The sequence below is a fragment of the Sparus aurata genome, chromosome 23 (genome assembly GCF_900880675.1).
Source record: "Sparus aurata chromosome 23, fSpaAur1.1, whole genome shotgun sequence".
NCBI classification, from domain to species: Eukaryota; Metazoa; Chordata; class Actinopteri; order Spariformes; family Sparidae; genus Sparus; species Sparus aurata.
The window spans coordinates 14,641,610-14,667,953 of NC_044209.1; the positions used below are offsets into that span (position 1 = coordinate 14,641,610).

General features: G+C 39.1%; 3 protein-coding genes across 10 annotated transcripts; 2 read left to right on the plus strand and 1 right to left on the minus strand.

Annotated features, from left to right (window-relative positions):
- Window positions 1-310: 310 nt before the first annotated feature.
- On the plus strand, window positions 311-16,061 carry rhot1a (ras homolog family member T1a). Of its 7 annotated transcripts, none has more exons than XR_003982728.1 (21): window positions 311-722; window positions 2,802-2,860; window positions 3,066-3,147; window positions 3,248-3,291; window positions 3,385-3,438; window positions 3,602-3,654; window positions 4,095-4,203; window positions 5,204-5,305; window positions 5,866-5,964; window positions 6,202-6,310; window positions 6,413-6,533; window positions 6,927-7,011; window positions 7,230-7,375; window positions 7,569-7,669; window positions 7,907-8,037; window positions 8,727-8,810; window positions 8,972-9,094; window positions 9,181-9,383; window positions 10,926-11,048; window positions 11,554-13,907; window positions 14,864-16,061. XR_003982728.1 is itself a non-coding variant. In XM_030408080.1 (20 exons), the coding sequence occupies exons 1-20, from the start codon at window positions 686-688 to the stop codon at window positions 14,979-14,981; spliced, it is 1,983 nt and encodes a 660-aa protein (XP_030263940.1). In that variant the 5' UTR covers window positions 311-685; the 3' UTR covers window positions 14,982-16,061. The 7 variants fall into 7 exon arrangements, 3 of the variants coding, with proteins under 3 accessions (XP_030263940.1, XP_030263939.1, XP_030263941.1); XR_003982729.1 differs by having other exon boundaries at window positions 12,468-13,907; XR_003982731.1 differs by lacking the exon at window positions 10,926-11,048 and having other exon boundaries at window positions 11,554-11,640; window positions 12,468-13,907.
- A 201-nt stretch (window positions 16,062-16,262) lies between these two features.
- On the plus strand, window positions 16,263-19,905 carry LOC115575265 (uncharacterized). 2 transcript variants are annotated; one of them, XM_030407164.1, is made up of 10 exons: window positions 16,263-16,380; window positions 16,464-16,541; window positions 16,685-16,717; window positions 17,528-17,614; window positions 18,153-18,247; window positions 18,396-18,610; window positions 18,689-18,778; window positions 18,873-18,959; window positions 19,052-19,117; window positions 19,265-19,905. In XM_030407164.1, exons 1-10 carry the CDS (start codon window positions 16,318-16,320, stop codon window positions 19,312-19,314), a joined length of 864 nt encoding a protein of 287 aa, XP_030263024.1. In that variant the 5' UTR covers window positions 16,263-16,317; the 3' UTR covers window positions 19,315-19,905. The 2 variants fall into 2 exon arrangements, with proteins under 2 accessions (XP_030263024.1, XP_030263025.1); XM_030407165.1 differs by lacking the exons at window positions 16,464-16,541; window positions 16,685-16,717 and having other exon boundaries at window positions 16,287-16,380.
- Window positions 19,551-26,223, minus strand: c23h17orf75 (chromosome 23 C17orf75 homolog). Its single transcript, XM_030407163.1, has 10 exons — window positions 25,846-26,223; window positions 25,300-25,374; window positions 24,658-24,783; window positions 23,913-24,041; window positions 23,666-23,726; window positions 23,447-23,566; window positions 22,136-22,200; window positions 21,834-21,973; window positions 21,637-21,740; window positions 19,551-21,264 (listed from the first exon to the last, which is right to left on the minus strand). The coding sequence occupies exons 1-10, from the start codon at window positions 25,986-25,988 to the stop codon at window positions 21,049-21,051; spliced, it is 1,179 nt and encodes a 392-aa protein (XP_030263023.1). The 5' UTR covers window positions 25,989-26,223; the 3' UTR covers window positions 19,551-21,048.
- Window positions 26,224-26,344: the final 121 nt, after the last annotated feature.

Below are 26,344 nucleotides of genomic sequence, written 5' to 3' on the forward strand. Positions count from 1 at the left end.
CATTATGGCAACATACATGCACATACATTAAATATCAAATTAAATAAAAAACACTATAAATATGTGACAAAAACCAACTACATTTTAAAATTAAAGCCAAAAAAAGAGGACACCAAAATTAGTTCTGCCATGTAAAGCTTTTGTGATTAGACAGTTTAACAGTTTTAAACAGTTTAAAACAGTCTAATGTTAAGTTTTAACACTAAGAAGTTTGATCATTTACAAAGGTACAGCCACGAAATAAATGTAGTTCCTCTCTTTGGAGCCAGAGAGCGGCATAACGCTTTTTTAAATATCATATGAAGTTTGTCCTGTGCGACTCCCTGTAGTTGCCGGGTACTGGAGGTCGGGCATGCCCATGAAACATCCAATGCGAAATGCTATGAAGGCGCCGAAAAGACTGTGATTAACCTGAAATTACGGAGAAATGTGCCACCAACTACTTTTTAAATTGCCTTCCTGCTGAGCTGATAAGTCGAAAGTTGTGAAGAAGCGCGTAGAAAACACGAAGGAGCACAGAAAACTGTCCGTCCGTTTTGCCCTACAAAGGCGCCGAGAGTTTGACAGCGGCAGGACTCCACTGCGCAGGCCTGACGTTAGGTAAACTGCTGGAGGGGGACGGCATCCAAAGGACTACATGAAACAATAAAGACAGTCCTTTCTGAAGAGGGAAGCACGCTAAAACATGAGGAAGGACGTGAGGATACTACTTGTAGGGGAACGTAAGTAGCTTCTTTAATCCCTAAGCGGCTGAATGCTTTATTAGCTAAAATGCTAGTGAGTGAGCTAGATGCTACGGCTAGCAGTGGCATTCATTTAATCTAACAATACACCTAGCAGTGATTATATGTGCAGTGAGGGGCTGGTTGGTTTATTTCACAGCGTGTACAAATCTTACACAGTGACTGTAAGTTATTCCATTGTATGAGTACAATAAATATCTATGTTCTATGTGGTTTCTATCAATTAGGTATCACATGGTGCATGATGGCTGTCTCACGAGTATTTCCATGTCCTGTCCTGTCTTGATACTCAACACTCTCCTTCTCATAACCAGACTAAATATGTAACGTTACTGTTGATAATACAGCATAATAATCCCCCTGGTGCGAATAGCTAAATGGTTAACTCAAAAGCTAAATATGACAAGCACTATGAGGGTGGTTTTTATTGCAGTCCTGTTGTATTGGACTTTTTCACTCTGTATTTTTGTATGAGGTTGTACTGGAATACCAGATATAGAAATAACTACTCAACAATAATCAATAGAAACAACAGATGAGTGAGAGAAAAGATAATTAAATAAAAGTATAAGTATCATTAGAGGGGGCAGAAACAAATTATTTATTGATATCAATGAATCTCTTTGGCCTTAAAAACCATCAAGAGTCTGGAAGCATAACATATTTGACTTTTTTGATTGATAATGAACTTGTGATTATCTCATTATATCAAGATAGTTGCTTATGAATTAACCATTGGTGACTAATGTTTCAGTCCTAATTGGCACACAGATGCACTGTTTGATATATTGAGCAGAGTTATGGGAAAAAAGTTTGTGATTACAACATGTTGACCTTTTCCATGATGCTGGGGTGAGGGTGGAATTAAGTAAAAAAGGCAACAGATCCCATCCTACCAGAATGGTTTCACCTTGTCTAGTGTATGTGTTCTCTCCGAAGCATGTGTGTTGATGGTACTATTTATATTTCAGTTGTGGCTATGCAGGATGGCCTACATTTCCACAGTTGGCAAGGTGGTTTTCAGTGAAGCCAAAATGCTACGTGCCAACTTCAGTGTTGTGAAGTTCAGTAGTTCAGTGGGGTTACGAAGATCAACTGTCAAGACACTGAGTGAAAAAAGGCGACCACAAATAATCTGTTATACAAACCAAAAGCTCCCACAGACCTAGAAGATGTCTTCAAATTGCAGGTTCTATCTGACCAACAGCCTGAGACCCAAAATATGTAATAATTTCAAAAGTCATATAAAACAGACAAAAGCAGCAACTAATATTTTTATCAGGTGGATTGTCTGTTTAGGATGGATTCGTTCTGTGTGATAAATGACTTATTGACTATCAAAACGATTACTCTTGAGTTGATAGGTCAATTGAATAATGAGCTCATCGTCTCAACCTTACAGCAAACAATCCCTCAGTACAAAAGGCCTCGCAAGTTAAAACTGTTTTGTCAGTAGATTTGGTTGTAGCAGTGGTGGATGGGTGGCTGCTTTAGATGCTCTTTTTGTCTCAAGCATTTGTTCTACTGTAGACAGAAGCTCCCTCTTTCTAAGTTGAGAGGGAATCAGGACAAATATTAATGTGTATTTACTTCAGAAATACTTATTTTGTTGTATATTTAGATGTAGTGGCCAATTAATATTGTTTTGCAACTGCTGGGTATCCACCACCAACAGAATAATATTAAGTTTGAGTTATGCATTTCCCAATGCAAGAAAGAAAAACCCAGTAGTCAAACTGTAGGTATACCTGTTAAGATATATTATATATTAAATCTATATAACACAGGCATCATTTCAGAACATATTTCTCCACTGTGTCTTTCAGCTTTGCTCTGTGCTGGAATGTAGCTAATGCTCCTGTGAGGTCTGTGGTGCTTGGCTGCTTTTCATAACCCTCTTCAGCTGCTGTTATCTCTGCCCTGTCACATAGTACATTTCCCAGACCCCTTAATATGAAATGCTAGAGAGGTTATGTGCTAATGACCCATTGTCAGTAAAAGAGGTGTGTAATGACAGTTTGTATTAAAAAAAAAATGTTTTATCATTTGCCCATACAGCCAAGGTGGGGAAGACATCACTGATAATGTCTCTGGTCAGTGAGGAGTTTCCTGATGAGGTATGTATTGGCAGCCAATCAGATGATCCATATGGTAGAAATCATACTGGAAGCTGTTTACAGTTAATCATATCTCTTCAGGTTGTACTATTGTTTGGATATGTGTGAATCATGAGAGTTAAAAGCTAAAATACAAGACAAATGTTACATTTATTGAAGGCGTCCTTGTTCCCAGACATTTGGATCATTGTCCCCTGTCTTCCAGGTTCCTCTTCGAGCTGAAGAGATCACCATCCCAGCTGATGTCACCCCGGAGAGGGTGCCCACACATATTGTGGACTACTCAGGTAATCCTTCCTTCATGACAATAGAAATGGGTTGATTTAGTAACAGCAAAGCTTGATGACATTTAAAACACTGTATTGGTTTGCCTTTTGCCAATTTTAGAAGCTGAACAGTCAGATGAGCAGCTGTATCAAGAAATATCAAAGGTTGGCTTGACCCCTCTGTTCTTGTAATGTCTGCACCCTATAGATATTGTATGTGCATCACAATTAATTATTTGCTTATTTTCCCCGTTACAGGCAAATGTTATCTGCATAGTCTACTCAGTCAACAACAAGAAGTCCATTGAAAAGGTGAGTGTGATTTATATCTGTGCTCAGCTTAGTTAATTAAATCCACAATGTCAGTATGTCAGGAATTTGATATGCTTATCATCCTAATCTGCTAATATTAATATATGTTTGTAATGGATGTTTGCCCGGCTACAGTGTTTGATGTTGTGCTTTACTCCCCTAGGTGACAAGCCACTGGATCCCCCTCATAACTGACAGGACGGACAAGGACAGCAGGTGTGATCATGTCACTTTAATAGATTTGTGTTTGTGTATATGTGTCTTTCTTCCCTGTGGGGGCTAGGCTGATGGTGCTGCATCTGAAAGTTAATTAAGCCCTTTTGGTTTATTGTGTAATGTGTTGCCACTTGTTCTTCGAGGCCTGTCCCACTAGCAAATTTTGCTTACTCAGCAGAAAGAATGCCTTTATAGCATATTGATGGGTATTGTTTTTTTGTGTCTCATCACTTGTCCTTGTAGACATCATCAAATGTCTTGTTTGTCCAACACTTTAACCCAAATATAGTCGCACAATGATGTAAGAAGGGGAATTTCTTCTTTTTCAAATTTCCTAACCCTCTTAATTAAAGGTTAATTCAGTAACTGTAAACCAACTAATTGATCAGTCACCTAGTTGTTGCAGCTTTATAGTGAAGTAATGAAAGGCTTTATTACAGGGTACCGTTGATCCTTGTGGGTAACAAGTCGGATCTGGTGGAACACAGCAGCATGGAGACCATCCTGCCAATCATGAATCAATACCAGGATATTGAGACTTGTGTTGAGGTAAGAGATCAATACGCTTTCTCACACACAAACACACACCGAACACATATAAGACCTCTGGAGCCATTGTGGGAAATGTCGAAGTAAATATTGATGAAGCACTTGAGAGCGAGGAACTGGCAAATGAAATATGAAATCCAATACTAGCAGGGACTCTACAGAGTGAGGCCGGTTGTCTGCAGGACAGATTGGCCCCTCCTGCTGTTTGGCTGCTGTCCAGCTGCAAACTCCACTTGCACTCTGACTGAGTCATTAATAGATTTAGATTACTGAATTGCGCGCTCCAAAGCCAAGGCCTTCTGACTGATGGACTGAGAGTGTGTTGATAGGTTTGTAGGAAGTTGGCCTCTGTCTGCATTAGTGTTGAATTCAAATTTCCCTCTGTCGCATGAGATGGCTTAGTCATGGCCTCTTCAGGTGGATTAATTACGTGGTTAAAATAGGATGATGAGGAGGACGTGAGAGAAGTCACATACAGAGTGGATGCAGTTGGAGTGTGGTCACACAGCTGGTGAGAGTTGAACTCTGTATGAAAGACATGTAAACCAATATTTTACTGTTGACTTAGACAAGGTGCAGGGTTGTTGTATGTCCTGCTGTACCAAGGTACATACATGTGTGGTTTATTCTGTTTGTCTTTGTCAGTGGTAAAATAAGTATTGTTTCTCTAAGTAGCAGAACCACAATTTAAAAATATTCTGTTAACCGTGAAAGTCCTGCACTCAAGATCATACTTAATTGACTATGAACAAATGCAATGTTAAGTACAAGTAACTCAGTGTTATGCGAAAGTACTTGGCTTGAGAAAATGTACTCGGTTACTTTCTGCCAGTGTTCTGTACTATTTTGACCATTGACCTTCTATTGACACTGTTAAATTGTCTATTCACATAACTTCATTAAGGTTTTTGGGAAAATGTTGAAGTAAAGGTAATGGAATATGCTCCAGGGTTGCTCTTGCTCAGGGCATTCACATACACATGTTTCCCTTTTTCCTCAGTGTTCTGCCAAAAATCTGAAGAACATTTCTGAGCTCTTCTACTATGCCCAGAAGGCTGTTCTCCACCCGACAGGACCCCTGTACTGCCCAGAAGAGAAGGAGGTGAGTTCTCTACTGTAGATGCAGGTACAGCAGATGTGTAGACATGTGTAAATAATAACTTCAGTGAAGACTGCATTCCATTTTGGTGTGCAGTTTTCCGGATCCTGGTATTGAGTATGCTTACTGCAACATAGAGCAATCATTGAAAACAGTTACACTTGTTACAAAAGTGTGAAATTGTCATACTTGGATTGTTTGCACTGATCTCATATACTGCTGAATACAGTTTCTTTGTCAACATAATTAAAAAATGTAGTGTACCTGGTATCCGTTACATTCGTTCTAACACGGCAGGATGCCAATTATGTATTTAGTGACAGTCTCATGAGAATGACACGGAATCAGTTCGTGAAGCATGTTGAGGGTGCATGTGTGAATGAAAATGCCAATGAATAAAGGGGAGAAATCAAAGGCTAGAAGTGGTTTGTTTGAGGAAGTGTTCAGCAGGAACGTATTCAGGAGAGAAAAAAGTTGGATCCCTGAAGTTAGCTGCCATAGTGAGTAATTTTTTTTAAAAGTACATTTAACCGCCTAGTTATTACATTTCTTCTGTATTGCAGCTGAAGCCCTCCTGCATTAAGGCTCTAACTAGAATCTTTAAAGTGTCTGACCTGGACAACGACGGCATCCTTAATGACAATGAGCTCAACTTCTTCCAGGTAATGTTTTTCACATTATAGTGTCACTGTCAGTGTAATGTTCATGGCTATGCAAAATATGGAAGTGTTCCTCTCTAGCACAAATTGGAGAAACTGATAAGTGTCAGGCTTCACTGAGCTGTGTAGTGTGATATAAGGTGAAAACTGCTTGACTGGTTTAGGGTGGCAGGTTTAAACATGAACCAAACTGCTTTCTTATTTCACACATTGCTCTATGTCATTTGTGTATGTCTACAGAGGACGTGTTTCAATACACCACTGGCACCTCAGGCCTTGGAGGATGTAAAGAATGTTGTTAGGAGGAACATGAATGATGGAGTCAAGGACAATGGACTCACACTCAAAGGTCAGACACTTACCTGTTTACTTGTTTTCATATTCTTCCTCTCTCCTGCTTCCTCATGTCTCTTCAACAAGCCCTCTCTTGTGGTTATCTTTATCGTTACAGGCTTTTTGTTCTTGCACACCCTCTTCATACAACGAGGTCGACACGAGACCACCTGGACTGTGCTCCGGAGGTTTGGTTATGACGATGACCTGGAGCTCACACAGGAATACCTGTTTCCTGTGTAAGTGCAGAATTAAAGCTTATTTGTGGAGTTACATTTTCTTTGTGTTGAAGTTGCAGTGGAGACGAGATGGATGGGGCTGTCTGAGCAGAACTTCTTGCTAAATCAGCAGGTTGTCCTGTTTGATGATAAAAGTGCTGACCAGTTGTCATGTGTTGTAGAAGCACTTGAAACTAAGACATTCAATTTCAGCTTTCTTTTAGTCATCACTGGGTATACACAATACTTCTATAATGCTATGTTTTGTTTTCTGTTCATGCTGAAAAAATGTTGAGGCCTTCTACTGATAACTATGTACTATCAAATAATTTGCAGTTTTCTTGGCTAATGCCCTTCAGTTGACACTCTAGAGCTTTCTGTTCAATATTGTTTCTCTCTGTCCCTGTACTGCAGGATAAAGATCCCCCCAGACTGCACCACAGAGCTTAACCACAATGCTTACCTCTTCCTCCAGAGTGTCTTTGACAAACATGACAAAGTGAGTGGTTAGAAATGTTGAAGATTTAGAAATTTTATAAAAAAAAAAAAAAAAAAGTATTATTTATAATAATAATAATAATAATAATAATAATAATAATAATAATAATAATAATAATAACCTTAGATGTTTAAGGTTAACCACTTTTGTTGCTCATTTATTTAGACAATCTTGACATAAATATCTGTGTCAATGTATATACACTTGTCACATTCCAGGACAGAGATTGTGCGCTGTCGCCAGACGAGGTGAAGGACTTGTTCAAAGTCTTTCCCTACATGCCCTGGGGTCCAGATGTCAACAACACGGTTTGCACTAACGACCAGGGATGGATCACATACCAGGGATACCTCTCCCAGTGGACGTGAGTATGGAACTATCTATTAATATACTGGTACACACAGAGACACACTCACTGCTATTTTAGTTTTACATCGTCTGAATACGTTCACACTACTGTAGGACCTGATTCATTACGTAAAAAAACACAGATCGTTTTACAAAATCATGCATGTGTAAATCTGGTATGCTCCTGACTTTTGTGTTTTCTGTGGTAGGTTAACAACATATCTAGATGTGCAGCGTAGTTTGGAGTACTTAGGTTACCTAGGCTACTCTATCATCTATGAACAGGAGTCCCAAGCAGCTGCCATTACAGGTAAGATAATATCATTTAATTAATTAACAGCCCTGTATGCAGATTAACAAAACAAATAAAAAATTAGAAATAAACACATTTCTGTTCAGAATTTAAGCACTGTACTGATCAATACCTGCATTGTTTGCTTTTTGTTAACGTTTTTATACAAATGAAATGCATGAATTTTACTGCATCTTGCCATTTTTCATATATGTAAAGTATGTATTTAAAATGATGCATTCCCTATTCTTTCAGTGACGCGTAACAAGCGCATTGATCTGCAGAAGAAACAGACCCAGCGCAGTGTCTTTCGCTGCAATGTCTTGGGGGCTCGGGGCAGTGGGAAGAGTGGCTTCCTCCAAGCTTTCCTGGGCAAGAATCTGCAGGTCAGTGTAGATGATGGCTGCAACCCCCATTAAACTTTACTTCACGTTCATGAGGGCAGTGTTTAACATTCATATCATATCTCAAGAGAACTTTTAAATCAGTCTAACTATAGGATAACCAAAATCTAAAGTCAGTTAATTATTAGCTGCTTTTGTTTGGAATGTGCAAATGATGCAGTCAAATTATATCTTTGTCTCTTTCCAGAAATCATGACCCAGTTACTCAAGATAATCAAGACCTATTACGAGCAGTTTCATGACAAAACTATTTTCTTTTCACAGAACTGCACTTGGCAACTATATCGATATGCAAAAGAAAACCTGCATCTACTCATGGATGAGAGGCTTGGTCTCACCACACACATACTGTGTAGATTGATAATGACTTGCTTGGCTGAACCCTAACATTAACTAGCCTCTTGTCCATGAGTAGATGCTCGCTTTCTTCACCTGATGCACATTGCGTCACTTGATTGTAAAAATCCTGTATCACTTGTAACTCCACAGGCCGAGCTAAAATAAACAACATGCCCCAAATTACATGTCAACCACCTCACAGCAGACCAGAGTCAACAAACTGTTGATATGAGAACTTTGTTAAACTGTGTGTGATTTAGACAGCTTCCAGAGTTGGATGAAAATTGAAACAAGCCAGTTTATAAACTGACCTTTTTTATTATCCACCACAGCAACAGAGGCGAATTCGAGAAGACCACAAGTCCTTGTATGCCATCAGCACGACCTATGTTTATGGTCAGGAGAAGTACCTGCTGGTAAGAACCATTTACTCCTCTGCTTTTTGGATTACTGTTTCATAATCTGTGTGTATTACAATTTACTGTGTATCAGCATTAGTACTCTGCAAAACGTTAATCCCTCCATCTGCACACTCTGTCTCTCTCTCGCTCTTTCCGTTATGTCTGCTCACCACAAGCTCCATGAGGTGATGCCAGATTTTGACTTCCTGTCAGAGGCAGACCTAGCCTGTGATGTGGTTTGCCTGGTGTATGACATCAACAATCCTCGCACTTTTGAATACTGTGCCAAAGTGTACAAGGTATGTTTCAGAAGTCGGGAAAAAATGCTCTTCAGATGAACTGAGGCTTGTCAAACTGCTAACACTGATTGTTTCTTGTTTGGCAGCAATATTTCATAGACAGCAAGACACCGTGCGTGGTGATTGCAGCCAAGTCAGACTTGCATGAAGTACGGCAGCATTACAGTCTCTCACCGCAGGACTTCTGCCGTAAGCACAAGCTCCACCCACCCCAGCCCTTCACGTGCAACACGACCGATGCACTTAGCAAAGACATCTACACTAGACTCACCACCATGGCCATGTATCCGTGAGTATCAAGCCTCTTTGTGGTCTTATCTAGTTGACCCTTTACACCTCTGGGAGTCTTGCAAACATAGCTAGCTTACCCACCTGTCTATACCTATGAACTTTTACCTCTCCTGGATGTATGTGTCAGACAGTGACATTTTGCAATAAGTGTTCAAATGTAACCGCATGGTTAAATAATTTAAATCCACCATCTATATACTGTGTGACATATAAACTTTGGGCTCTTTCAGCCACTTTCTGATGCTTGTAAGTCAGCGGTATGAAAGCCTATAGGGCAATCCTCTGACTTTCTAGGGTGTCTTAACTTCTCAAAGCTCTCTGATCAGATTAGATTTCAGAGTAGATTAATTGGCACTCAGTGCGACGTACCATAAATCTTATTTTAGCCAGCCAGAAATCCTATTTTCTAAATTCTGAAACCATTTGATCTGCTGCACTCTAGGCATCATTTGTAAGGCATTGATTTATAGAAATGTGCTTACTGAGAAGCGAGCTGAGTCCAGGGGCTGCCAAGACTAAACAAGTAAATTAATCTACTGAATGAGGGTAAATCCTGGCTCAAACAGTGATGACTCAGAAACTAGATGTTTAAACCCAGCACATTTGAAGTAGTCCAGGTTAAATGCATTATATTAACAGTTTGAATATGTAAAACTATTCATAAAGGTGTCTTAATTCATCCTTTGTATGAAGCTGTCCTATTATTGACCTTCTGAGGTTTGAATGATTTGCTAATCAAACTAAAGAGTATGGCTGACCAAGCAACTACAAAATGCCCTTCATCCTAGCTGAAAATGTTTTCCATTTAGCTGGGAAAAAACATGTAAAATATAAAAATGTCCATTAGCATAAAATGTGCAGTGCAGAGCTGAAATCCTCTGTCCCAGCATCTGTCACTGCTCAACATGTTGGCAACTCGCATGTTAAGAATCATGTCTCTTTTTTTTTTTTTTTTTGTAATTTGGTGTCACTGATTGTAACCAAGAAAAATGGTTCCAAGTCCTGAGTTAAGCAGGGGGTACAGTGGCTCACCTTTTTAAGGCTTTGGGCAACTCGGTCTTAGATTAAATTGATATCAGAAAAAGAGTCTCTCTGTTTTTATTTAAACCAGTCCATTATATGACTGCTAAAATACAAAAAATGGATACCAAAATGTTTTAAGTGGCAAAACCAAAAGACATTAGACCTTTGACAGATTTTGAGAGCTTTTGCATTTTGTTCTTGATTTGCTACCCTACAGATTTTGTTGTTGTTTGTGACTGTCCCCATCGTTTCTGTGTGGTTCCCTCTTGTATTTGTTTCATTATAATTATGCTCCTTTTTTAGACTTGTTTCCTTGTCAATACGTTCAATGCATTTGGGGTTGGGAAGGTAAAGGTAACTGGCAACTCAGAAAGGAATTTTAAAACTTAGTGACTTAATGTTTTAAGTGAAGTCAAGGTTTTAATCCTGGCTTTTTCCTCCTCTCCCCCTGTGTCTTGTTTGCTGCCCGTTGTCTTTGTATTGTGGTGCAAACACACATTTTTGTGTCTTTCCGCAGCCATGCCCGTCTCCGCTGTATGTGCACCTGCAACAGGTGCACCTATTGCCTGTGTCAGAACCTCCTCAAGTTGGAGCTGCTGCGCAATATTAAGGCCCAACTCCGCAGGGTCGTTTTCAACAGGTTCATACGTAGAATAAGATCTAGTGTTTTAACATAGACTCCTTCCTCCTGTCTGTTCCTCCCACCCTTGGGTTGGTCCTCTGGTATGGGCAACAGAGAGGCTCCTTTTTCTCCCAAGCTCTCTAATGGTGACAGCTCCTTTGCTTTCCTTCAGTGCTCGCTAGTGACCAGGTTTACTTCACATATCCACTGCAGGGAAAAGGGAATGTTGATGTCATTAAATGTGAGATTAGTGATACCTTGCACTGCCAAAAATGGTTGTTTAAGTAAATACTATAGTCTGCTTTAGTAATGTTAGATTATGTGAAAATAATTAGACACTTGATTGCTCTTGGGGAAATCCTCCTTCTGTTTGCCACAATGGTTTTGGTCTAATTGGTGTCAGTATCTCTTTCAAGGAGATAATCTTTTTTAAGCTACATTCAGAGGATATGGTTTTATTCACTCTCTTTATCACATGCCTAAAACCCATCGGTCATGTTCGGTGTCTTGGTCTCTGCTCCAGCTCCAGCCAGCCTACCAGCTCTCTGTACAGTTTGACACAGCGAAGTGTGACCATGCTCAACCAGCTAACACACAGGCTGCTAGCCAGGCAGGTGACAGTGTGTCTGAAACCGTGTGATGAAACGCATGATGTTATTTGCTTTTGCAGTGCAAACTTAACTCGTAATACTGATTACTATACATAACACAAACATATTGTTAGATTAGAAACAGAAGTTGTGAATTGGAAACATTTTCATTTATTTCAGAGGCATGATGCAATTTTCTATTCTTAAAAATTCAGAACATATTAATATATGTATATACAGTTTCAAACTACTATACGCCAGATCTTTCTTTTCTTTAAAGGTTTTGTGTTTGCTCCTTCCTGTCCTGCAGTGGATATGCAAACTGTAAATCTTGACTAACAAGCATATCATTTGCATTGATAATGAGAGAAACACAACCACTCTCTTTGGCTTGTGCTTCAAACTGAAAACCTCATTGAAGTCTGCATGTCTGCATGTTTGCTATGTGATTTCTTTTAAATTGCATATAAATATTACAATTATCCATGTCTATTTATTTCTTGACAGCACCAACTTTCATCAGTTGTCAGTGCTTAAGTATCTATGATGTTTTCAGTCTCGCTTTGTCTTCATTTCCATGCTTAAGTCCGAAGTCTACACCAACAGGAGACTCTTTATTTTGAAAAGCACAGTTGTTGCTTTAATTATATGCTTACTGTGCATCTCCTAAAATAAAAGCTCCTGTGCATTTAGACTTCATACATTTAACAGGCTGATGTTAAAAATCAAATTGTTCATCTTTGATGTTTAAATTGAGTGTGTTGTACTGTACCAATCACCCTGTCATTTCACCCTGTTTTTCCTATCTTGTATTTCCTGTCTTTGTGTTTTTCCTTCCACTCAATAGGTGTTCATACACAAGTTTTTGGCTGCCCCTCTCCCTCATTCTCTTGCATGTTTTCACGCTCAGCTAAGCTGCTTGCTGCTATGTTGCATGGCATATCTGTTCTGTCTTGGTAACCAAAGGCGTGCCTTAGCAAAATATTGCCATCTACTGGCAGCTGGGAATATGTTTCTCATCTGTCCATCTGTACAGTAAAGAGAGCTTGGTGTTTTGAATAAGATGTGGGAGGTTTGTTGCTCCATAGTGCAGGGTTTTAATGGCTGTTTATGGTGTTGGATTTTACAGAAGTGTGTGGTTTTTGGCAAATGAGTGATTATTATTATTGTGGATTGTTTATTTTTTTTTGCCTAAAGTGGCATAAAATGCAGGGCTTCTGGTTTGGTGTTCATGGACCCTAGTAGAACTGCATATTGAAGTTCTGCATCGAGTACTAACCCTATGTGTTGATGGCTGTTTAATCTCTGGGAGTTGTTGACACTATTAATAGCATGATGCATAATAGACGGTCATGGCAGTGCAAGGAGCAACACACCACATTGGATGCCCAACATGATAAATGAAAAGTGGTGCTGGTTGATTGGGTTGAATTGTGTTGTTTGATTTTAAATTACTTCTTCAATCACAAAAATTACACTCAGAATTAGCTAATTGTGTCAGGCCACTTCAAAAAAATCGGAAATGTGAAGGTCAGTTCAGAGGAATTAAAAATGTAGTCTTATGATATTTACCTCCTAAAATGACTCAGTATCTCCAGTCTGGCTGCCATGTGGTGTGTACAGTATGTGTATGCATATGTGATGTGTGTTTGAAGTGTGCGGTGACATTTGAACAGGTATGCAGTCATGGTTGAGCTTATGCTTTGGGTTTGGGCGGTGATTGAAGTTTCCTACTTTTCGGACTGGGTAGAGCTGGGTGTTACAGATGAGATTAGATATCACAGTATTTTTGGTGTAATTGTTGATGCTTAAACAAAAATATTTAATTTAAACTAATGAAATTTCACCTGCCTAAAAATCATTAGTAATGTTTCCAAGAAAGATTTTAACTTAAAACTTAAACTCGTTGGCGTGTAGACACACACATTTTTTTTTCACATTTTATAGACCCCATGAAAAATTGTCAGTCTATCAGTCTATCAGTCTATCATCAGTCGCTATTGCAGCCGTAGTCAGTATTTTACTGAAATATTTCCCAGCTCTACCTACTGAATCGGAGTGTGTGTGTGTGTGTGTGTGTCTGTGTGTATGGGCACACCACTGGTAACAGTGTGACTGGGTGCGTGTGTTATTCGTGTGGAAGGCTGCTGGGCTGGGTGGAAGCTGTGGGGGGCTGCCTGCTGTCAGAGGAGGATTTCAGCCTGACGCAGCAGGTTTCAGCCATCTCCAACGTGGAGGGGTCCATCTTTATGGAGGCCTCTGCAGAGCAGCTAAATCTCCCTGAAAGGTAAAGACAGGAGCAAGATCCGAGGGAGAAGGATGTTTTATTTTAATCATGTGGATGGATGGGCAAGTATGTGTTGGATAAGTTCATCTAACCAGTATTCAACAAGAGGTTGTCGGGTCATTATTTTAACAGATAATGCAATGTTTGTATTTATGTCCTGAAATGTTGTAGAGGGACTTAATGGAGTCTTTTACAGGAAAGGTTCCATGTCTTATTCAATATCTGGTGAAGATCACTCAAGTCAGTCTGTTCCTTTAAAATTAAAGGCAGCTGAACTTGTCTTTATGAATGGCCTGTGAGGAAAAAGATGTTGAAGACTCTCCTGATGCCACAAGAGTACCAGGATCCTAGTGTGTGTCTTAAAGATCAAGATCAGCTGCTGGATGGATTTAATTTAAAATTGTTATATTTAATCAAATTAATTGTGGCAGTTCTTTTCTTAGTGTTCTTGTTTTAAACACTTTGCTATTTCTTGCATTTCCCCTTTTCATTGCTTGCTTTTATTTCTGTCTGCTTAGTTTCCCAGTATTTGACCAGTTGGATCTGTTTGGTAGGGCTGTTGTTAACCCAGTTTTAATAATCCATCAGTTTTATGTTTTCTTGTTTTTTGCCTTAAAGCAGCTCCTCCTCAAAGTCCAACACCTCTCCTTTTTTTGACCCATATGTTGGTTTGGACCTGTTCCCTGAACCAAAACTAAACCAAATGTCAAGAGAAAGCATGTGTTCCTGTTTCAAGATGGCATCAGACGACACCGATATTCGTCATTCATGGTCCTAATTTTAGGGAGTTTCCAGGGAGCACATGACTTTTTCTTGTCAGTTGGCAACTCTTCCCGCTCTGGTTTTAACAAAGTGGAAAAGGAAATTGTACATCGCTTATTGTGTTAGATGCTGCCCCCCTTTTTTCCATGCTACATCCCCCTCACCTGCTCTTTGTTTCTTACTTCCTCTCTCAGGCACATGGCTCAGGCGGACCTAAAGAACTCCACCTTCTGGCTGAGAGCGAGCGTAGGTGCCACAGTGTGTGCCGTGCTGGGCTTCGCCATGTACAGAGCCCTTCTCAAACAGCGGTGATGAGACAGCATGAGACTTCCTCCCCCCTGGTCCCAGTATTGACTCTGCCCATTCCCTACTACCTGAAAGACTCAAAAAGACTGAACAATGCCTCAGCATCCAACTCCACCTCATCCCCATCTCACAACACGAGCAAGAAACAAATGAGCAGAACATAAGTACATTTTGTATGCATTTAAAAAAAAAAAAAAAATGTAGTCTGGTTTAGTTTTTTTTTTTTTGTTTATGTTGTGGGGAAAAGGGCAGGTTACTTTTGAAACATCAGCTGCCCATCGGTCAATTTGTAACGCTGACATTATGGGATCCGTTGGTCTAGTCTAGTCCAGGTCAGACACTACTAGTTCCTGGATGTCTCCAGCTGATCCAGTCCTCTGTTTTTTTTTTGTCTCAGGTCAGTATTATTAGTTAGATGGATGGAGACCAGAGAGAGGCAGCCATATACAGAACCACCACAAAGGGACTTGAATCTGTTTATAGTTGTGTATATGCAGTATATTATGTATGTATTCCTCAAGAATTTTAGGATTGAACCCCATAGACAACATCACAAGCCGGAAGCATCACCTACATGAGGTGCTAGTGCTACATCTAACACTAGAAAGGTCATGGATGTCATGCACTTGTTCATTTTGTGTGTTAATTTATTAACCCGTTTCTTTGTTTTCTTGTCTGTTTTGAGTGCACTGCATGAAACAGATGGAGGGATTTGCATTTTCCATGTATTTTTGTATTTAGTATTATCAAAGCTGTCTTCATGGTGTGTCATAACTTTCTGCTTGTTTTTAATTTTCTGGTTTTCAGATAGAGCTTTGTCCCTCATTATATTTTTATGAAGTTAGAGGCACCGTAGAGCAAAAGATTACGCTATTAACAGCAGCCATTCAGCGCACCTCTTCCACCTTAAAATTATGAAAGTGTTTCTTCTCATTCTTCTATTTTCCAGCATTTACAATAAAGTAAAGTGAAACTATCTGGCACAGCTGTTCAGCTGTTGGGTGGAATGACAGCTAATTTAACATCAACCTGGAAAATAAAATGGTTTTAAATATCTGTAATAAATGAAATTTACACCCACTGGTATCGGCGTGTTTGTGTGTCCTTGATTAAATGCTGTAGTGGAATTGTGCATTTTAAAAAGTGGATGTGTGAAATGATGTAAGAAACTGTACGATTAGCTGGGACCTTTTGTAAAGCCAGTGAATAGAGAAGTGAGTAAATGATGTGGCTGCGAACTATGCTCTCAGCCCGTGTGAGGAGGAAGTCGCACCACATTCACAGGTAGGTAGACTAATAAACTTCTGGCAGCCACAGTGTGAAATAACCACAGAGGGCCAACATGTCTATAGACGGGACTAAGTTGTTGTTTGAGGGCTTCCTAGAGAAAAGAAGAGATACTTTGGTGAGTTACAAACTATCTCGGTGTTTAATGCGAATATATGTTGTTGTTTTTTAAATGACTAATATTTTGTTTCCTGCTGCTAGAAAATAAGTTGGGTGACGTATTGGTTCAGGCTTCAAAACACAACCTTGTTCTTCTATACAAAAAAGAATGGCAGTGCTGTAAGTAACATTTGCTGCGGTGTAAATATCTTAAAATCCACACTCAAATGTTCTTGTCAGTGGTCTGCCACTGGTAGTACCACTTCTTTAACCCAAAGAGCTCAACCATTAAAGAGTTTTTGTGCTGACTTTGCTCTCCACAGTCTCACTTGAAAGGCAATTACTACATTTACACGGTAAGTTCTCAACAATTTAGTCCATATATGAGTAATTGCTTTGCTGTTGTGGATAGAATCTCTTTTAATTAATTACCACCTGTATATTGTACGCTAATACTTCTATTTGCCTGCTTTAGATGGACACCTTACAGTAATTGATAGTCTTAATACATATCCAGAGTTTGAAGAAGTACTCAGATCTTGTATGAAAGTAAAAGCAGCAGCACCACAATGTAGAAATACTCTGTTACAAGTGAAATCATGCATTTAAAATGTTGCTTTAATAAAAGAACAAAAGCAATGGCATCAAATGTGCTAAAGGAAAAAGTACTTATGTTGACGATGGTAAATGTGGTTTGACTACTTCATATACTTCATCTGTTGGGTAGCTTGTGAATCCTCTTGGGAATCAGTAGTTGCATTTTAAAGTTATCTTAATTTATTAATTGATTACTTCATGTAATTTATTAGTTGATTTTATTTTGTAATAAACTAAATATTAAAGTAACTGAAGTTGTCAAATAACTGTAGTGGGGAAAAGTACAACATTTTCCTATGAATTGTTGTGGATATGGAATATCAGCCTATATAATGTTAAATTGAAATGGGACATTCTGCATTATGGGTACTTAAAGTATATTTTGATGTTAATATTGACGCTCTTAAGTGAAAGTACATGGCTTTCACTTTTAACATTGTACTTCTCACTGCGGTGTTGCTGTGTTTATAGAGGTAAAGAACTTCCTCCTCCACAGTTTCTCTGTTTCTATTTAGGAAACAGATTGATTTACTTACGTTTATGATCTCTGTGTCCCCCTCTTGGGTCAGGTGCAGTCAGTGCGAGAGGTCCAGAGAGCAGACAGTAAGCGTTTTATGTTTGAGATCATCATGACCAATGGAAAGAGAAAATTGTTGGTGAGTCATATCTGTGGTTTGACTGTCGTGTTCTCTTTGAAGACTATCGATCTGTGGGCTGTGACTGTTGCAGTTCAGGTCACCTTTGCCTTTAAATGAGGGGTTGAAAACAGCCTATGCTACATTTACTGAGTACTATTTTGAGCTACATCTATCTTAACTTGAGAGTTTAATACATTCTACTTCTACTCTTCAGGGGGTAATATTGTACTTGTATATGTCACTACATCTCTTTGATTACTTTGGTTGCCAGTTATTTTGCATACTCACATAGATAATGAGTCTATGAGTATATGAAAATAAACCAATAAGCACTATAAAAAAATCTCCTTTCCCTTTGAGTTTGATTTGTAATAAAGTGGCCATAGTACTCTCTCAGGTGGGAGACTGTAATACTTCTTCCATCACTTCTCCAAACACCTGTGTGTGTGTGTGTGTGTGTGTGTGTGTGTGTGTGTGTGTGTGTGTGTGTGTGTGTGTGTGTGTGCGTGCGTGCGTGCGTGCGTGCGTGCGTGCGTGCGTGTGTGTGTGTGTGCAGGCAGCAGAAACAGCAACTCTCAGACAGGAGTGGATAGGACACCTATGGCAAGCCATGCATCTTTCTACCACTGGGGTCTCCAGAAGCAGCACACAGTGAGTAAGAACAGGGTTTTCTCCTCATGAAAGATCTGAACTGCACCTAAGATAATTCATGTTTGGTCAAGTTGACTTGAACTCCTCACATGCATTTTGGTGATTTTTTGTCAGCTGCTCGGACGCTGACCATTATTTTTTTCTTCAGACTTGAAATGGGTGAGCACCTAGAGAGAACAAACAGCATCACACCCATCCGTTCACACAGTGAGAGTGTGATGGAGTCGCTGCCTGCTCGACCCCTCTCTGCCCCTACAGGCAACATCCACCATGTGATCAGGAGCATCACCTCCCCCATCCACCTGTCTGAGGAGATCATATACCAAAACACACTGCCAGCCTGTAACTTCCAACATCACAATGGTAAAGGATTTGACTTGTTAATTAAGTCTCGAATAAATTGAACATTCAGCTACATGATGCTAACGACTCTGTTTTCAGGTGACAGTCTCAACAGCCTTCAGTGTTCCAGCAGACTGAGCAACGCTGAGGGACAGGAAGGAGACTATGACATTTTACCAAAAAGAAAAAGTATGATCATAAATAAACTTTAAATTTGTCATCTATGCTAACATAGCAAGCAGTCCAAACGGGCCCTGTCATGTGTTATATTCTGTCCCTTCAGAAATATGTGAGAGCAGCACTTCAACAGAGATGGCCGAGGAGGTGTATGACATTCCTCTCTCTTACAGGAGGGCTTCTGAAAATCCAGGTGTGATAACATGTTTTTCCCCTGGCAGCTAGCTTCTAAATACTTGGTTTTACCAGAATATTAAACATTTTTTGTTGTTTGCCGTTTTTAAGACCCCACAGAGAACATCTACGATGTACCAAGCTCTCTTTTAAGGAAGTTGCCTGATCACACTTCAGGTAAATCCTGCTTCATGTCATGCTTTTGTTACGCTCCTGTTATAAGACAATCACAGTTGCCGATATGTACACAGAATGATTCATGCAAAAAAAAAAAATGCCACATATGCAGCACTAACAAACATTTTCTCATTTGCATGTCTCAAGCTTTCAGCTCAGAGGAGCAGGCTGAGGATGGACTCTACTGGATGATATGAGGTCAAGTTTGAGGACACACGTGATAGACTGGAGTGTAGCAGCAGCAGCCTCATCTGCTTCTTTCTTCTTTGTTACGAAGACTGTTTCTGCTTAGGATCTGTAACGTTGTGCTTAATGCTTTGACAGGTTTGAGGCAATGCAACAGCAGTGATGCAACAGATATAACAAGTGTTAAAAATGTTTGTCTAATTTGTAAGAACTTTTGTATCCAGACAGCACGCAAAACAGTCACAAAGAGGTTCAACTGTGGTATTTAATTCAGCTCCTTCTATACAAGACCGAGTACCACATAGACATTTATAACTGCAGCATACACTGTACAGAAATATCTACACATCACGCACTGTAGCGAGTCACACTATGATTCACAATAGTAAAATGACTCATTTACATGTCACCTGCTTCACAGTTTGAAAGTGTACACCACCAACATTGATATTGCTGTATTACACACTTTGGATTGGTTTGAATAGGAATGGTGTAAGCTTGGTTCTGAACCCTTTATGGGTTTAATAGCATATAAGGTACACGATAAAAGGAAAATAAAATTAAAACATGCTAACATTTACTGTGAGCACTTTTATATACCATCTACTTTCACTCTATGTTTTTATTTTGTCTCTTAAGGGGTATTCATGTTTTAGAACTTTTAGACTAATCAAATGCTCCCTAAATGTAGTGAGTGACTGACCACATTGTGCCCGTTTAGTTTTTTCTCATCAAGTTTTCAGCTGGTGACAGCTGGGAAGATTTTTGTAAACAGAAAATGATATCCAAAAATCACAGTTATATCTACAACACTACTTTCCCAGAGAGGGATTAAACTGACTTGAATATCACTGGATAGACATACAAACATACAGTAGCAGTGTTCATTAGACAAAAATAACATAGTAGTGCAGGTATGGGGTTTAAATCTAAGCAAAAAGAAGGCCTATGTAACAAGCAATGCATAAAAGTGATTTGTGCATTCTCAATGTTTCTTCTCAAAAGAAAAGAGTACAATCAAATATAATACAAAACAATAAAAAAATATATGGACATCAATCGAGCAACAGATAATTACACTCCAATGAGTGGAAGCTTTCGCTTGGATCAGTTCTGTGTTGTGATCATTGTCAGTTAGCAAAACACTACAAATAATATTTGGTTCATAGTATTGTTACACTCATGCAGCACAAAAATTGCAAAAAAGGAAACGATTGGGAAAGTGCCACTCTAGAAATAGATCTAAACTGACATGCACACTATTTGTTTTCATTTGAATTCACCTGTTAAATATATATATATATATTTTTTTTTAATCTTCACCCCTTCACAACTAACCTTAATTATTAAGACCAGTGCAGTGATGTTACAGAGTGAATAAACTATTATTAGTGATATTTGTTGAGGGAAGCTTAATGTAAGTTGTCAGTCTATTACAGTACATGTTCCACATCTGACTATCACTCTTCTAGCTGAGAAGCAGCAGTACCAGAAGAGGATATGATTAATAATTTATATCTAAATTCTGAAAATGTCATTCAGAAGTTGGTCGAATCTACATATCTTCACTGTGAAATTAAAAAAAAACTGTGAAAAACAAGCAAACTGATGTTTAACTTAAGATGTAGTGCTAGGTTGAGGATAGTACTAAGTTATCTGTTTTGTGGCTTTAAGAGGAGACTGCCTCAACAGTTACAGAGAACGTTTCCAGACTCCACAACCCTGAGATACATGGTTTAATAGAATCAGGCCTGGGCCTGGGATTGTTCCTTGAGGAACTCCTCCAGGACAGTGATGATGCTGCAGGCTTCAGGCAGGTCGCTGTGCTCAGCCCTGGCATTCTGCAGCAACACATCTCCATTTCCACAGCCCTGCAGGAACTGGCAGCAGCGAAAAAGGGCGTAGTGACTCATCTCTGCCTGACGCACAAAACGCTTCAGGCTGTTCATGTCCTGGATGGCCTGTCGAATGAGAGCAGTGGTTGATAGAGAGGAAGAAGCTTGTTAAGAAAGGGAAGAGATCAGGATGAGGGAAAGAGGCATCTGTTCAAAGAGGAACTGAGAGCTATTATCTAAAAGTTTCTCAACCTTGTGGTGGGCTAGTGGGACTTTTAATGCGGATATCTTTGTTTCATTAGTTTGTTATGAAAATAAATAGACTTGGAGCATATCATCATTGGCCTATTTTATATTAAAAACAATTTTCTTCTTGACTTTTTCATTTTGCCATCAGTATAACTGATGCTGACTGATAAAACTTCTACACTCATAGACATCTTGGGATCTGAAAACAGGTCAAGAAACTCTAGTCTGTCTGTGTGCATGTTTTGTCACCTTAAGTTTGAAGTTCTCCAGAATTTGTCTGAGCAGGAAAGGATTACAACGCTCTGCAGCATTTAGAAACGCCTGAATCCAGTCATCACAGAAACGATTACTGACTAGGAAAGAAAACATTATTATTATACTTAGAAAGAGAAAAGAACTCAAACCACATATTCCTCGTCAGGTATACGTCACGGAGCATGTCTTACCAGTGTTAGAGAGTGTGGGTGGGCTGGTGGAGCAATCTACGATCAGGTCAGAGTGTGTGTCCTCTGACATAGCCTTACACAGAGAAGCTGCTGTTGTGTCTTGCTGGGACAGGCCCTGCAGACTGGCTGCTTTGATGAACCTGGTAGAGAACACAATACACATTTAACAGCTAACAAACAAATAATCACATACTGTACTGCATGGAAATTAACAACTGGCAGACATAACTATTATTGTTTTTTAACAGTCTTAGAATTTGAGGATGTGTTAGTGTTGTTACTGGGGCAGTCACCTAACTCACCTTGACACATCAGCCTTTGTCCTCTCATCTGAATTATTGACCTCCACAGGTGTGTGACTCAGAGCCTGCACACAGAAGATGTAATGGCTGAAATGAATTGCTCTGGAAAAAAGCCTCGTCTTACAGATGCGCAAGTAAATAAGTATTTCAAGGAGCAGGTCACACAAAAACAGTGGCATTTACTTGGTCTCTAAGCCAGGCTGCATTTTAATGATCTAGATAGTTTTGTTGTAATTTAGCGAGGCTTGGAACCCATGACAACGTCTCATTCTGAGGTACCGTCGATATGACACCAGAGTAACTACAGTCGATTAAAAAATAAAAATGGCCAACTATTTTAATAATCGCCTAATAATTTCTGTCAACTTCTGTTATCATTTATGATAATAAATAAAATTAAATCTTTAGGTTTTAGACTGTTGATTTGACAAAAGAAGCAATTTCAAGACGTCACTTTGGACTCTGTGAAATTGTGTTGAGCATTTAAACTTTGTTTGACACCTTATAGAGTAAAATATTAATCATTAAAATAATCAGCAGATTAATCAGTAATTAAATAACTTTGTAGTTGTTGCCAATCTTTACACTTTCTATTATTTACAACAAAATTAACTGTTCACAATTAGCAGAGGTAAATGTGTTATAATAATAATAATAATAATAATAATAATAATAATAATAATAATAATAATAATACATTTTATTTGTACAGCGCTTTTACAGCTCTCAAAGACGCTTTACATAAAACCAAAAACAGAGGAAAAATACATAGAGAAATAAATAATACAGGAATATTACATATTACAGGAGAGGATCACTGGTGATGTCTTTAATTCAATTGATTTATTGGTTTGAGTACTTAAAACCAAACATCAATGAGCTCCATTGCAAAACCAAACCGTGGCAAGTCACACTGTAATTATCTAAAAAAGGGTCTCACATTATTTGGCTTTCCATTACTCACATAATATTTTTACTAAACAGTACTCCCCAAAATAATGTCAATATAAAGCCAATTACCTATAATACTGCAATTTGGTATTGTTCTACAACGGTAATGTTTAAAACCTTGTTAAAAGGGCCTCTAAAGGAGCTGCTGATCCAAGGGAGAGGTTTGTGGTCATGTTATGATGGCATATTATTGAGGTGAAATGATATAAAAGGCATCTGCACACACCAATCTGTGCCATAGTCTGTTAATGATTTAATTTGGATCGGTCTGTGCGGATGCTTTTCCTCTCATTATTTATCATATGTCAGGTTGGGTACCTCTGACAAGCTGGACATATTGTAGGGGTGAAAATGACTCACAGCGTGCAGCAAGAAGCTGATGTTGCTCTGGACCAGCTGCACCACACGATGGATGTGCATGACAGATTCCTCATACCACCGGCTCAGATAGGGACGCACCTCTGTCTCAAGGTTCTGCAGCTGACACACACACACACACACACACACACACAGGCAAATTAATATGGCAAAATAACAATATATATAAAACTTCATTATACTGTTATAACACACTCTTACCTCTGGGGTTTGCAGGCTGCTATGCAGGCCTTGGACATATTTATCCAGCTCTAATCTAAATGTGAATTTGGTCAAGGAATTGGAACTATTGCTTGTTATACTGCACAAAGCTACAGCAAAGTGGAAAACAATACAACAAAGCAAAAAAGCAAAAGAAACTTTTATAATGACAAAGATTATCTATAAAATGAATACTGGAGAACCTAATGAGGACACTATGGAAAAGACAGCTTTGCTCAAAGGATATAAGTTCAGTCCTTTCTCAGAGCCGCCCATGAAGCAGATGACATATCCATTTCCATCAGCATCAGGCTGCTCAGGAGACCTTTCCTGCTCTAGGAGACAACAGTAGCAGCCAACTGCCTGCTCCGGAATACTGGGAAGAGTATAAATTATCAACAAATTTGTGTTAACTAACAAACTTATTTGTCCACTTATTACTGTGATGTATCAAACAAACTGGATCCCCTATAATACAATTTATAATGACAATGAAGCATACGCTGCATCGTTCCAGTTGGATTGAAGTCAAGCATGACCTTGGCTTGTTTGTTTTATCATGATACATTAATTTTGTGTCCCACTTAGTTAGTATGTAGCATAAATTATGCAAAATTTGAGTATGGCTGCAACTAAAAGTTATTTTCACTGTTGATTAATCTGTCAGATAGCTTCTTGATTACTCGATTAGTTGGTTGGTCTATAAAATGTCAGAAAATGGTAAAAAATCTTATCATTGTTTCCAAAAGCCTAAGATGAGGTCCTCAAATGTCTCATTCACAACCCAAAGATATTCAGTTTACTGTCATTGAGGAGTAAAGAAACAATAAAATATCCACAGTTAAGAAGCTGGAATCAGAGAACTTTGACCTTTTTCCAAGACTCTAAAACTAATTATTCAATTATCATAGTAGTTTAAAAGTTAACAACTTATTTGATTAATGGGTTAATCGTTGCAGCTCTAGTTGTGAGGAAAAATGTAAACTTCTCACCTGAGTTCGACCGTGGCGATGTTGCCCATGCCTCCCAGCAGGGCTCCTTTGCTCAGCCTCCTTGAAATGTAAGTCCGCAGCTCCGGTTCTGCCTCTGATGGAAGGCTGCTGTCTATTAGTGTCAGGCTGTGGGAAGGGCAGAAAGTCACTATTATTATTATTACTACCATAAGCAGCCTGTGGTGGCAATGAGGAATTTGGAAGCCACTCAAGTCAATGGAGAACAGATGGAAAAAGCTGATGAGCCATTAGCCACATTCAACACAACACACAACTGAGTCACATAGCTGCAACCGTGCCACCCCACTAGGTGTCAAGAAAACACATAGACACTGACAGAATGTACTTTGCCATTTTGCTTTAACACTACAGACATTCAACAAAATTTCATTCACTTTTTTCCAACTTCACTTGACACAATGGAGAGACCCATTCAGACTGGGAGAGACCTAAGGGCCATGTAACTCAGCAGCACAGCAATGACCAAAAAAAAAGAACAAAATCACGAATGAAAACAGCATTGATTCCATGTTGGTTGGATTTCCAGTGACAGCCCGTGGATACATCAAAGCACAACAGTGAAAGCCAAGCGAAACGACCACTGAAAGCAAGGAGAAGGTAGGTGAATGGCTCCTTTGTTACCTAAAGTCATCCTGACTGGTTGTGGAGTCTGCTCTTCTCTGGTTCCATGCCACATTTTCCCCAGGAGCCTCAGATCTAAGACAATTGACAGTTCACTCATCACCTGGTTAGTTTTCGATGCAGAAATCTCTTTTTACCTGCAGGTTTGTTCCTGTCAGCAGGCTTAGGAAGAAGAACTACAAACAACTAAAGAATGCATAGTAAATAAAAGAGTAGTGTAGAAATAAACATTAATTTTATACCAGGGACCTGGTTGTATTCAAGGAAAAAAGGAAAGAATAGTCACTCTGTGGTCTGCTGTAGGATAAGCGTCAGAAAGTGTAAACAATACATAATCCAACAATAAAAATCAATTATTAGAAAAGAACACATTATATCACGTTAAAACAATGATTACATTCCTTACATATGCAACATCACACCATAGACGCAACACAAATTTCCATTATTTCTATTAGAGAAAGGTACTTGCAGCAGAGCCTGAGAGCAGCAACACCAGCTGTTTGGAAAAACAGATAAAGTCGGACAACAAATATCGACCATTACCTTGTGCCCTGATAAAGATAGATGGTATAGTAGCAGTTCAGCTGTATTTTCTGGCTGTATCCAGCGATTTCCTCGCTGTCATAGTCATCTCTCTCTTCCACGTCAATTGAATCTTGGAAGGACGAGGTTTGGGAGGTAAACATGATCGTACTGCTGCACGGATCAAGCTAGCAGTCGGCTAAAAGTGGAATAACAATGGCGACTTTCTGTCGTTGAGCTGTGCTGTGTCAGTAGAAAGGTGATATTTAACGTCGTGATCTGATCGTCTGATATTAAAATTGCAACTGGATAAATGCTACAGGTGCAGTAAAATGTATTCCTGTCCTCCTATATATGCGTGTTGCGCATGCGCAAGATTTATGTGTACGTTCTCAATAACGTCCGACTTTAATATCGAGTGTTACGTCGGTTCCTGGGACATTCATCAGTGAAAGTAACCTACACATGACTAGTATGACGTTAAAAATGGCCGTGTAAATGATATGTTAGTCGTTTATCA